At 41.7% G+C, this 14,171-nt stretch overlaps 1 protein-coding gene across 1 annotated transcript in view; it reads left to right on the top strand.

The window, feature by feature from the left end:
- The window catches only part of LOC112556578 (atrial natriuretic peptide receptor 1-like), a 143,643-nt gene extending 133,122 nt beyond the window's left edge, over window positions 1-10,521 (top strand). The window contains 8 exon segments of the mRNA XM_025225719.1: window positions 517-632; window positions 635-665; window positions 899-1,022; window positions 1,408-1,476; window positions 1,977-2,151; window positions 2,304-2,402; window positions 5,790-5,881; window positions 6,211-10,521. Coding sequence (XP_025081504.1) covers window positions 517-632; window positions 635-665; window positions 899-1,022; window positions 1,408-1,476; window positions 1,977-2,151; window positions 2,304-2,402; window positions 5,790-5,881; window positions 6,211-6,294 — 790 coding nt within the window. The 3' untranslated portion in view covers window positions 6,295-10,521.
- Window positions 10,522-14,171: the final 3,650 nt, after the last annotated feature.

The following is a 14,171-nucleotide window of genomic DNA, read 5'->3' as shown; positions in this document are numbered from 1 at the left end:
GCATGTTGTAATGCTTGGGTGTTCTGTCCTTAGACCTTTCTTTAAAGAAAAAGAAAAGGAGAAGAAGAAAAAAAATCCACTGACCAAGGCCAGGCCCTTGACAGCCGCGGGCCCGGGTACACCAGACCCCCTGTCCCCCCTCTCGTCAGGCCTGCTCGTTCCCGGTGTCATAATGTGTGCTTGAGTCAGGGTTTGGTTGCTGACTATGAACCCAACTGTGAATATATTAAGTGAACTGAGACAGATATTAATCAGCAGACTCACGATTTATTTATTTTTATTCAAACATGACAATGAAGGAGTAAACTGTATTTCCATATAGGAAACTTTAAGCAAATAAAAGAAAAACATTCCTCCAAGAAATAAACTACTGCCACTCTACGGATTTAATCCTGTGGCAGTTAACTTGTGTAAACTAAAATAAATAAAACTTGCAAACGTTTAATGAGGTGGACGTAATTTGAATGACTCAAAGATGAATGAGTTATCTATTGTTGTCACCATTTTTATCCAAAGGGACGGTGACAAGGGTAACATCCTGGACAACCTGCTGTCGCGCATGGAGCAGTACGCCAACAACCTGGAGGCGCTGGTGGAGGAGCGCACGGCAGACTACCTGCAGCAGAAAAAGAAGCAGAAGACCTGCTGTACAGCATGCTGCCCAGGTAGTTATGAGTACAGAACAAGACAGATTAAGGGTTAGTTTCTGCCCTCGCCACTGTCCAGGTCATGGCATCTCTGACAATTCATTACATTGCTGTCTTGTACAGTTGCCTCCCTACGCGACCAGGGCTAATCTCTCGGGTTTCATTCTGTGGCTGTAATTGCATTTCGCATACTTTTAGCCTTGTATGTCTTGGTCCTCAACTAAAACTACTACACTTGTTGCATCCCGCAGGTCCGTAGCGCTGCAGCTAATCCGAGGCGAGTCGGTGACAGCCGAGTCGTACGACTGCGTCTCCATCTACTTCTCGGACATCTGCGGCTTCACCGCCATGTCGGCTGAGTCCACGCCTATGCAGGTTGCGCAAAAATTCAGTTAATTAAATCATAACTTTCGGGGACATACTTACCGGACATACTTACCGGACATTTCTCACTGGTGTGCTTTATCCCTCCCAAGAAAAGGTTGAAGATTAGTTAAGCAAAGATTATGTCAGTCACATCAAGAGTAGAACTAGCTGGAGGGTGACTAATTCTGTTTTACGTGGAGTGGAAATAGAAATAATGTATGGGGTGTTTGGAGCACCAGCTACAATCGACATAATGACCATTTAAGCTACAGCTCACAAAATATATGATCACCGGTATAACGTCATAGCCAATGACCGTTAATAATTATATTTACTTTCCACAATTTGTGACTTTCATTGCATTCCTGACAGTTTTTTTTTTGCGATTTTTCAGGTTGTTGACCTTCTAAATGATCTTTATACTACGTTCGACTCGATCATCGAGAACTTTGATGTGTACAAGGTTAAACCCTTTGTAAACAAAACTTTTGTTTTGAAAGGAAACTTATTATTTGACACAGAAAATCATTTTATGTATTTTTTGTAAGCGTGATCATGAGATCAACGGGTCAGTTGGTTGGTACGAAAGTGGTTGGAGTGGTCAGCAGGTTGGTGGACTGGTGGATTTAGGGATTTAAAGAGAAGGATTGCTGAGTCGACACATACAGGTTAAAAAAAAAAGAGCAAACAAACAAACATTTGAAAACCAATCGGCTCAAAGCACACTTGCGAGAAATACAGCGAGCGTGCATTCACCTAAACACAAAACCACGAGTGTACATTCACGTAGATGTAGACACACGAGTGCACATTCACCTACACGAACTCATTTGCGACAAATTTCATATGTTGCTGTTCTTTTCACATTCCTAAGTTTATCCTATGAAGTTCACGATTCTGAACAGTAGGCGAGCTACCACAAGGTTTGAACTTGCGGTCATTTGATTTCGATCTTGTGACCAGGTGGAGACAATAGGTGACGCCTACATGGTAGTGTCGGGACTACCGGAAAGAAATGGTGACTTGCACGCCCGAGAAATTGCCCGGATGTCCCTGTCATTGCTGGACGCCGTCATGTCATTCCGCATTCGTCACAGGCCGAAAGAACAGCTCAAACTCAGGATAGGTATTCACACAGGTACTTCTTTCAAAATATTCCATTAAAGTTTATGTTGTCTATGTGTTTTTAAAGTTTGTCTATCTGTAACAGCGGCTTGCTGTGTCAATTTGTCACAATAGCTTCTTGTGTCAATGTGTCACAACAGCTACAATGTGACATTTTAATCCTAGGCCCTGTGTGTACTGGAGTCGTGGGTCACAAGATGCCTCGCTACTGCTTGTTTGGAGATACAGTGAACACAGCTTCCAGAATGGAGTCCAATGGATTGCGTGAGTCTATATGTGAATATAGATATTATGTATGTAGAAATGTATCGCCCCTGTGGGACCCCGGGGTATGCTTGCCTAGCAAGCATTGCAAGAATAGGGTCCCTGCCATCCAGCCAGGCATGTCGTAAGAGGCGACTAAGGTGGACACCTCACCTAGAGTAAAATAGGTTGTGTAGGGTAACAACCCACCATGTAAAAAAATCCTGTTACAGAAACTAAAACAGAGAACTCGTCACAGATGGCGAAGTAATGAGGCACACCAGGAGACTGGACTAATGACGGACGACAGCCAAACCGAAAGGGAGCTGGCGCCCCGACAGCGGATTACTGAAGCCGAGGCAGAAGTGAGGGTGGGGTGCTGGAACGTCCAGACCTTGTACCAGACTGGCAGGATGCACCAACTTGTCAAGGAGTTTGACAACTACAACTTGGACATCCTGGGAGTCAGTGAGGTCAGATGGACCGGCACGGGAAAGAGGAGAACTAGCGTCAGACATACCATCTTGTTCTCAGGAAATCAGACGCTCAGCACTTCTGAAGGAGTAGCTCTACTCCTCAACAAGAAAACGGAAAAGGCACTGCTGGAATGGAAGCCTTATGGACCCAGGCTTTTGAGAGCAAGATTCCATTCCAAGTACACCAAGCTGACAGTGCTAGCCTGCTATGCACCCAACAAATGACTCTGAGGCAGAAGACAAGGATGCTTTTTACGATCAGCTCCAGGCAGCCTCAGAAAGCGTTCCAGCCCACGACATGTTGCTCATCATCGGCGATCTCCAATGCCAAGGTGGGAAGTGACAACACCTGCAGGGAGCATGTCATGGGCAAACATGGAATCGGAAGCATCAATGACAACGGAGAGAGACTGGCAGACTTTGTGAAGAAACAAACCTACTGATTGGTGCACACTCTTCCCACACAAAGACATCCACAAGGCAACGATGGACATCACCAGATGGGATCACAAGAACCAGATAGACCATGTCATCATCAACCGAAAATGGAGGAGCTCACTTCAAGATGTTAGAGCCTACAGAGAGCAGACATTGCCAGTGACCACACTCTTGTGATAGCCACAGTTTCTCTGAAGCTGCGTCCGATCACGAGGAAAACAGGCACGTCAGCATAGAGTGGACTCCGGCAAACTAAAAAATCCAGCCACGAAAGGCCTTTGCTATGGAAGTAAAGAAACAGGTTCCAGGCACTAGGAGACCAAACAAGAGATGACCTTAAGACGACTTCAATCGAGTCTTACAGGAATCAGGAGAGAAAATGCTGGGCTTCCAACGGAAAAAGGAAACAGGAACAGTGGATCAGAGAAGAGACATGGAAGAAGATAGAAGAGAGAAAGTCAGCCAAACAAAGAATCAACAGCACCAGATCTGAACGCCTGAAGGAACAACACAGACAAAGATATGCAAACTGAACAAAGAGGTAAGAGAGGATGACAAGAACCGACAAAAGATATCACATAGAGAAAACTGGCAGATGAAGCAGAAAATGCAGCAAGTAAAAATGACCTGAAGACACTGTACAAGATAAACAAACAGCTAAACAACGGGTTTTAAGAACAGTGATGTGCCAGTGAAAGACGTGAATGGTAATGTTGTCGAGGAGAGGCAGGAAAACTACAGCGCTGAGGGAGCATTTTGAGTCAGTTCTGAACAGACCAGATCCCCCTCAGCTTGCAGACATCCAGCCAGCAGCTATAGACCTTGACATCTGCACAGACCCACCAAGCCTGGAAGAAGTGACAGCAGCAGTCAAGACAATGAAGAGCGGCAAAGCACCAGGGGCAGATGGAATAACAGCAGAGATGTTGAAAGCAGACGTGAATGTGACAGCTCCCAAGCTGACTGAAATCTTCAGGCAAATTTGGGAATCAGGGCAGGTCCCTGTTGCGTGGAAGACAGGGCTCATCTTCAAGTTACCCAAGAAAGGAGATCTTGGAGACTGCAATAATTGGAGGCATAACACTTCTTTCCCTCACAGCAAGGTCTTCAGCAAGATTGTTTTGTCAAGACTGACGGCAACTCTTGAGAAAGACCTCCGACACAGCAAGCAGGATTTCGCCCTGGGCGATCCTGCTCCGAACACATCTTCATTCTGCGACAGATTCTGGAGCCAGAGCAACGAATGGAACACACCGCTGTACATCAATTTCATCGACCTGGAGAAGCTTTTGACAGCATCCACCGCGAGTCCTTATGGAAGATCCTGAGGCATTACGGAGTCCCTGCCAAAACTTGTTCAGTCATTGCAATGCTGTACAGCGATTTCAAATCCCAGGTTGTCTGTGACACGGAGCTCACAGACCCCTTCAACGTCAGTACCTGGGGTGAAGCAGGGCTGCATTCTGTCGCCGTTCCTCTTCATCCTGGCCATGGACTGGATCATGAAGACTTCCACCGACAGCGAGAGGAGAGGGCTCAGATGGACCATGACTATGACAGCAACAACAGCACTGGAAGACTTGGACTTTGCTGATGACATTGCCCTGCTGTCACACCGCCACCAAGACATGCAGGAAAAAACAAAGCCTTCTCAGAAACAGCTGGAAACCTTGGCTTGAAGGTCAGCACAAAAAGACTAACAGTATGAGAGTGAACGCCAGAGTCCAAGACAGCATCAAAACTAAATGGAGAAGAGATTGAGGAAGTTGACAGTTTCACCTATCTTGGGTCCAAAATGTCAAACACTGGGGATGCGGAGGTGGAGATTCGAGCCGACTGGCGAAAGCAGTCAGCCTTTGCCTCACTCAGGAAACACATGGAAGGCAAAAAACATCAGCCAGAAGATCAAGCTGAGAATCTTCAAGTCAAATGTGATCAGCACCTCCTTTACGGATCAGAATCTTGGAAGATGACCAAAACCATCAGTACAAGCTTGACGTCTTCCAAAACAGATGCCTCAGGCGCATACTTAACATCTTTTGGCCAAACACCATCACCAACGGAAGAACTCCACCGAAAAGTGAAACCGAGTCCATCACCACGCAGGTTCAACGAAGGCGTTGGCGATGGATTGGACATGTGCTCCGCAGCAGACAGCAGACCTTTCCAGAGTCGCCCTACGATGGACTCCAGACGGCCGAAGAAAACGAGGCCGCCCAAAGGAAACTTGGAGAAGAACAGTGGAAAGGGAGATGAAAGGAAAGGGCTGGACATGGGGTCACCTAGAGCGTGTTTCAGCCGATCGACATCGGTGGCGGACTCTGGTTGAGGCCTTATGTGCAACCTGATGCACAAAGAGGAATAGATAGATAGATAGAAATGTATCGAAATATTATGACGTGCACAACCATCTCTGTCTGCTTGCCAGTATTTTTAGCTCTTAGTCGTCTACCTTTTTGACGACATTAACATCTCACCTGTCCTCTGATTGCAGCTCTGCGCATACACGTCAGTCCTGCTTCCAAAGTGGTCCTCGACCGTTTCGGGACGTTTGAGTTGGAGTCGAGAGGTGAAGTAGAGATGAAGGTAAAATACTGCTGTGCGATTTGTGGGACACAGCCGCTATCATTCAGTCCTTTTTGATTGTCTCTTACTTTTTTCATTACAAATTTATATAACAGCCTATCGTTAGAAAATTGTATTTCTTTATTGGTTACAGTCTTAGTGACTGGTACAGTCGCTTTCAACAAGTGTTTGGCTTAGAGATTTGACCAACTTCCCTTTGGTGCCCTTTGATGGTGGTGTTTGACATTTTGCTCCTTGTTCTATACAAACATGATTTAATACTCGCGTATTCTTGTTGACTATTAATATAGGACTTTACCACATCTCTCCAATTTTCTCTTTATTATCAGGGTAAAGGACTCATTCACACCTACTGGCTTCTGGGAGAGCGGACCTTACAAGACAGTCCCGCCACAACTCTCAACATTTTATGATCTCACTCATGCCATCAATGTGGTCTAGACATCATTAACAGTATTGTAGGATGCCACGCCAGTTTTTATCTCCTTGGTCCAATCTATAGAGGAACCAGGGACATGGCAACGCCCTGCACCAGCCACCAAAGAAGACCATGAACATTCTAGGGTCTTGCTACAGAAGCAATTGCTCTATTTAGGGAACTATTACTGACACTCAAGTATTTTCTGTTGGATTTTTATTCTGGAAACATTGGTGCCTGTGGTGTTTTCAACAATCTTACAAGTTAATTAAACTTCCCGTGGATGACTTTCCGGTTGTGCACAAATACTCCCATCCCCCATTAAACTTGTGAACCACCAATGTCACCTCCATGCGTCTTTTTCCAAAAGCAAATTGAAGTTGTCTCCAAACCTGCGAAATTCGAGGACAACAGAATGATATGGAAATTCCGGCCGATGATCTGTTTAAACCTTGAAAACAAGTCTACAAGTGATTGGAGTCCCAGTGAGTTTTAATTGGGGTCTGATTTAAGAAACCTGCTTGAGGAGACCAGAAGGTGGGTTAGGACACAGCGTGGTTTGAAGGCTGCAGTGTATAGTCTAGGAAACATCTGACATGAGGTGTGTTCACACTAGACGACGGGCACAGGCTATTGTCTACAAGCCACGGGGCGAGGAACAGTGTGAACAGTGTGAACAGCCTAAGTGACCTTCCCACTCGCAGCTTGGCGATACAGGCCTCAAGCTGTGACCTCGTATTTGGGTTGTATCAACAGACAGACCTCTTGTGTATTATTGTCCACTCTCCCTACCTTGTTTCTCGTACTGATTTGTTGCTACTCGTTATGCACCACTGTTTGCAGTGAATGCCTACCTTACTTCACGCAAGGCTGTACATTCATCGGGATACAATGTCTTCACTCTCATTTCTTTGGAGTAAGAACCTTAATCGCTATTTGATCGAGAAAACCGTACAGTTATCAATATTTGCTTGTCTTAGTTGGTCCAGTGAGAAAATATTGGTAAATTTAAAAAAATTATTTGTACAATGAGGCACTGCTTGGTTATTGTGTGTCGATCACACCATTTATGCTCATGTGAAGCTGCTGTCTTCTTTTCGGAAGATACGATTTGTGTATAAAGTGTTTCAGGTGTATAATTCTCTGTATTTTAAGAAGGCATTGTTTCAGGGTTTTTTTCATACAGGTATCCCCTCCCCTATAATAGTAAAATAGATGAAGATTAAATTTTAATAAAGGCTAAGTGTTACAAAAACAATCTTTTGGCTGTTACATCATTTGCGCTGATCTATTTTGTTTATTTCCGCTTCTTATAATATTCTTTTTTTAAATATATTTTTTGTCTTTTTGTCAATATGTCGCAGATGTAATTTTCACTCAGCACATGTTGCACGTGTGCTCCTTGAAGTCGGCAGTTATTGTGTGATGTAATTTTTGTATTATGCTGTTTCCCTCTCTTCTCCTTGTCTAAATGCAACATTTAATTAATGTTATACCATTGTCTCTGCCCCTGGACTAACAGGACCGCCGACTGCTTCTTGACATCACACAACAGTAGTCTGTCCTTGCGGTCACACGGCAGGCCACTGCCCATTGACAACAAACAACAATTTTCTTCGTCGTAGTCATCCATGTACACGACTGTTGTCTGCCCTTCGACAGCTAATGACAGTTCTCTGCTGATTCTCGCCAGCTGTTTCACAGCAAGATGGGCCTCTCAGAGGATTCGGACAAACATTTTCTGCTGTGAAATGATGCTTTCTTGTGTTTAAAATCTCTCTCTTGTTCAAAAATGTTCAGCAATTTCATAATCGTCGTCTTCGTCTTCAATCAACAATAGGTTCTCAGAGAATGTCAAAAGATATTAATAACTTTCATTTTGTTAGCTTTCATGATGGTTCCATCAATAAACAGAATATTCCATCGACGACGACTACGACGACGATGATGATGACGATGATGATGATGACTACGACGACGATGATGATTTTCTGAAAGTGCAACGACAAAATAAAAATGAGTCTATGTCTATCTTAATGTTATAATCAAGCATTTTCTGAAGGAACTGTAAAGTTAGAAAGTATGAGAGAAGGTTGTAATAGAATTTTTCTTGTTATTGCCTATCTGCATTAATTGCTTAAATTAATATTCTATAGAATAGGCCTCGTGTATCCTACAGAAAGAATGGAGCAATTTTATTTAAAATGACTCACTTAAAAATTATTTTAAAAAATAAAAATACGCACACACATGCTTAGGAAAGTAACCCGTTTACACACTTTATTGCCATGCGCCCAGTATACCAGTCACTCACTTTACATCTGCTCACGCTCATGCAATATAGACCATGCGTGCAAATATACTAGCACACACACACTTGGTAAGTAGTCATGTGCACCCATACAACTGCTACATAGTTGAAAATATGTTTTTGGGAATAAGAAACTTGAATATAGTGTCTAGAAACTGGATAATACTTTGGTACCTCGGTACTCGACCACGATCTGTTCTGGAAAGATGGTTGGATGCTGACCAGTTCGATTGCCGAGCACATTTTCCCAATAAAAAATAGTGGAAATTTATTTCATTGGTTCCTGCACCCATCAGTAGCTATATCTAGCACTGTATTATTCATACTATTGTATAGTATGAGATAAAAAATCCGTTTGGTTCAAGTGATCTGTTTTTATTCTATGTCCACCAATAATTTCTTCAGTTCTTTCGTTTTTTGAGATTTTTGATACCGTTTTACTCCCTTAGCTACCTCAGCTGATCCAATGATCTCTTTAAGTTTCAGTATTGTCGATATTTTCAACTTAGCCATACCATACTGAATGCCAAATTCAGACTCATTTACCACTCATACTTGGTAAAAGTTCTTTTTTAAATTCAATTCTTGTTCTTACTGTTTTCCTCGTCCTTCGTTTTTAGCACAAGTTTCTTTTTAGGTGCTAAGGTGATCCTATGGTGTGTGTGTGTGCACGTTATAATAGATATCGTGAGCACAACACCAACACGGAGGTACCACTGCAGTGTCAAGAAAGTCAATGTAGTATCGAGAAACTACGAACACTCAGAGTGACACCATAATGCATGGCGTCCCAAAAACAGTCTCTGGAATTACTTTCCAAATGCAGCATAAATCCTTTTTTTCACTAAAATTTCTATAAAAAAAAATCTTAGGTTATCTAAAAGTTCTTAGGACACCGAATAGTTTAACTCTTTCCACTTATTTTTGCTCAAATAGATAAACATAGGAGTTTATAATTAGTAATCTATCGTTATACGAGCTGTCATTTTTGGAAATCCAGTAGTAAGGGCCTTTTACCAAGATGGACGTATTCCACTTGTAAGCTACTGTTATTTAGAATCACAGTTAAAGTTTTAATCATGCTTTTTTCTTGAACACACGTAAGACTTGTGTAGAAATGTTGTTTGCCAGTTTAATGTCTCTTCTCCATACTGTGGCTTTCTTCTACTCATCCCCGCATTTCTCTGGTTGGTCTCATTCCGATATCACTTTAGTAAACGACTATATATCTTTAATTTATTCATTTTTCCCCTTGTTTTCCTTTTCCGCTCTCTCTCTCTCTGGGCATGTGTGTGTGTAAAAGAGAATGTGTGAATATACAGGTATTGCTTATTTCTTAAAAGATATCTTTATATGTTGTTTTATGTATTCTAGTTGTTTGATTACACTAGAATGTGAACTAAGTAAACAATACAGCATAATATACTTCTGTGATGGAATCTATCTTGATGCTGTTGTATGTGTGATTGTAATTATCAATATTCCTATAAGAAATCCATCATCATTAAACTGAAAATGTTGTTTTAACAGATGATCTGAAAAGGGTAGGAAAATGTATTTATTATTATTATTGACGTTGCTCTGTAAACAACATATCGAAAATGTTGCATTGTATGAATTGTTCCCATGTGTTTTCAAATCAGCACTTTTCAGTGTCCTCGTCACTCCATTAAAAGTAGATATCCTTGTCTGTCTCAAAGAGAAGAGGATCCTGGTCCTGCAAGCAAAGTCTATTAGTCACTCGTTTTCTGCACTGACCTGAAAGGCGCTGTAGAGAGAAAAGAAAATTTGTGCGTCTATCTCGTAAAAGTGCCCACCTTGCTAAGTGTTAAAGCTTGGTCGGTATATGGATGATGTGTTGACGCTTTGTGTCGTTCTTTAATTGAAAATAAACAAATAATGTGATATGTATACCTCTTCTTCGTGACTGATCCTGTTAGCAGTCTGTTTACTGAAAGGTTAATTGATGAGAGAGGGAGAGAGAGGCTGCATAAATTAAATGCTATAACTAAAACTCACACATTGTTTGTCTGCCTGTCTGGCTGCTTGCCTCTTTCTATGAGCATGAGCAGTCTTCCACAGTCAGCATCACATACACAACATCATTTCAGCTGCATGGGTGTGTGTGTGTGGGTAGGGAGGAATAAATATTGTTACCGGAAGTTTGTGTCATGGGAAGCATTTCATGACAGTTTCTTCGCGCAGTCAAAGATAGTCAACAGAAAAACGAATCATCCGAAGAGTTCCAACGTATGCAGCAGACGCGAGCGCCCCCAAGCGAGTATCATGATCGCGTCCGCAACGAAGAAACGAAGGGACGGGACTGGTTGCTGCGCAATTAACTGCTCGATTTATTGCTACAAATGTCCAGGAAAGTCTTTTACCGTTTTCTGAAAGACGAGGCAGGGTAAGAAGTCGAATTTATATACCTCACTTTATTCGGAATTGCAAATTGGTACTTTTGAATAAGATCTTGGCGAAAACTCGTCTGCTACACCAAGGTTCATAGCAATTGTTGACGAAATCTGTACAGTTGTGATCGTTTGCAAGTCTAATGGCACTGAGGATGCATCTTATGACAGTTAGTATGGTAATGTTCTTTTGAGGGCAGGATTTTGTTAGTTGATACATAAAACTTGGAAAATTCTTCGAAGTTCGATTTCCAACCACTGTCTCGTCAGTCATTACTGTTCTGCTGTTTGTAAGGAAGAATGAGACTTTTCTAAGGGGAGAAGAATTATTGGAAGGAGGTCGAGGAAAGGGTTCTTAGTAGATGGTCAAGCTATAACAGTTGTTACATAGTTCACTATGCTTGGCTTTGCTTTTATTTTTCTTTAGTGTAAAGGTCTAGCTTCTTCTCTTTTTTTTTTTTTTGTCTTCATGCAGTTGGTGTATTGTAGCACCTCCTCTTACAGTGCAGCTTCTTTACAAGGTGCAGAGATTGGGTCCAAAGGATCAGGAGAGAAGATCTTCTGAAAAAGGATGTAAAAATATTCTATAGTTCAGGCTGCTTCATTCATGTGCAGTAACTTTAGTGGGGTTGATATCACAACCCATTGCCCCTATACCAGGCTTTCATCTGCAGCTGGCAGAATCGAATTTCCTCTTTTGCATTGCAGGTTGTGTGGCCTATAAACTGCTGGTGAAGGTTAGCAGCGATAGTCAAGGCAAACACACCAGAAAACTTTCTGGTGCACAGCACAAGCAGTTCCTAACCTTACAACAGTATGCTTCACTGGAAGACTTTTTCACAGCACACAGTTGTTTCATTTGATTAAAGAGTTGGAGAAAAAATTCACAGACAAGATGGAACACATTCTGCACATGGATAAAATGACAGGAAAATAAATGATGGATTTTCAAGTCAAGATGAAACAGTCATTTATTCGCGCATTTGACAGACCTTGCTCTTTGAACAAAATGGTGAGATGTCTCTTTTTCAGTTTAAGTCTGAACTTCATGTTGAAAGAAAACACAAGATCTTTTGCAAATCAGCCAGCACATAAGGATAGACAATTGATGAAATTGAAACATCTATGACTTATCTTGACTTAAAACCATTTGTTACTTACAGTGAATAAACATACATTGCCAAGTCTGTCTGGTCATGTGGCTGCAGTGACCAAAATGCCAGAAACAACAGGACATTAAAAGTCTGCTTTTACAAGCAAGTGTTTTGTGAAAGAGTCCACAAGAAATTTTTCGGCTGGGATCAAAAATTCTTTGTGCTAAGTGTATTTTAAATATAAGGATTTGTGGAAAGTGTCCTTTACTGTATTTGTTACTTTCATATGCCCCAGAAAATGACTTAAAAATTCAGATCAGTTTCTCAGTTGCTAATCCCATATTGTTTTCTCTAGCTTTTTCTCTTCCTCATAATATGCTGGGTCTTGAATGTGTTAATGTATTGTCAATTTTTGTGCCTGTGAATATGTTTGACCAAATACCTTGTTGTCAATAAATTATCATGCTGTATGGATATCAATAGATTTTCTTATTTTCCTTCTCTCCTGTCTTCCTGTTCTCTCTTTAGCTGGAAGGTGTATGTTAATTATTTATGATAATGCAACACGGTAGATAGGGTAGGTTGTTTTCCTGATCTCACCACAAAAACTAAACACAAACACTTTCATGGGTTCCATCCGTTCCAAGTCCTGCTGTTATTTACTTAAGCGCCAGTCGAGGGTACTGGCTAAAGTGAAACTTCCACACCACACACACATACGAGCTCTAGATGACAGGTACCTCTCACCTCTGCGCTGTCTCCTCACGGTCAGACTCTTCACACTCGACTTCTGTCCACACATCACCGCACCTCCAACCTGTCGCTAGACGACACCCTTCCGTTCTCCTTCGGTCAAGGGGTTGTCACCCGGCCAGTAATTACCCCCCACCGCCAAGCCCGTACGTGTCCTGTGTGCGTGTGTATGCGTGTCATGTTCCACACTACTATAATACCTATTTTTTGTTTCTGTTTGTTAATAAATGTTTGCATTTTTGTGTAAATAAAATGACATTTAAATTACTTTTTCTGTGAATGAAAGGTGTAATACTGATTACACACAAATGTTCGTAGACATGGATTCACATAATACATTAAAGGTAAATTCATAAACATGGTAAATAAAGAAGTGAAATAGAGCAAGTTATCTCCCTTGTATAAGCGGTAATGACTACCGCAAGGGGCACTCGCAAAATTCGGCCCCCGCTCTTTGTAGAGACATAGACTTGCGGTACAGGGGACCCTGTCCTATGAAGCATCTTCCTAACCTACGAGCTTTGGTTCGCGGGCGAGAAGATCACACATGCTCTATTCTCTATGCTTCGTGATCATGTACGTCCTAGCAGCCTACGATGATTTGATATATGGAGAAGAAATGTCTAGTTATATCTTTATCTGCTGTTATCAAAGATTAACAATGACTGTAGATATGAACTACGAGCTGTCGAGGTGTTAACTCTCCTGCATATCTGTGGAAAGATGCTATACACTCCCATATTTGACCCTTTTGACTACTGCTGAATTGCTCTAGGGCTCGTGCATAAATACTGTAGAAACCTATATCTTTCTTTATATCATGGACGGATATTAGTTAATGTTATAATTTTTTTCTATAGATGATACCAGTGTTTCGACAATTCATAGAGCATCAGACTAAAACGATGATATATGAAAACATTTGGATTTGCGACATGCAGGATGAAGTTGAATGTCTTGAAAGTATACTTATCGGTTAATTTGCACTGCTTCCCTTCCGAAGGTTTGTGAACTCATTATAATTTTTCAAAAAGACATTATGCAGTCAACCCTATAAATATATAAGTAGAAAAAAAAGTCTATACTTATCGGTAGACCCCCTTCAATGACCGACACTGCTGCCTGGATTACAGTTTTTGAACGGCTAAACAAATTCGTGCTTTTTGAGATGAATTTTGGCCGCTGGGAACAACTTAATTCTTACTGCATATCTTTATCCCATGTGACACTCTATAGAACTAATTTAGCGCCTTCTTAATCAGCTTTAGTTTACAAGTCTATTCGATGACCATACACTCGTCAG

The sequence above is a fragment of the Pomacea canaliculata genome, linkage group LG2 (genome assembly GCF_003073045.1).
Source record: "Pomacea canaliculata isolate SZHN2017 linkage group LG2, ASM307304v1, whole genome shotgun sequence".
Lineage (NCBI taxonomy): Eukaryota > Metazoa > Mollusca > Gastropoda > Architaenioglossa > Ampullariidae > Pomacea > Pomacea canaliculata.
Note: the sequence above shows the minus strand (reverse complement) of the source record. Positions and strands in the feature narration are given on the sequence as shown.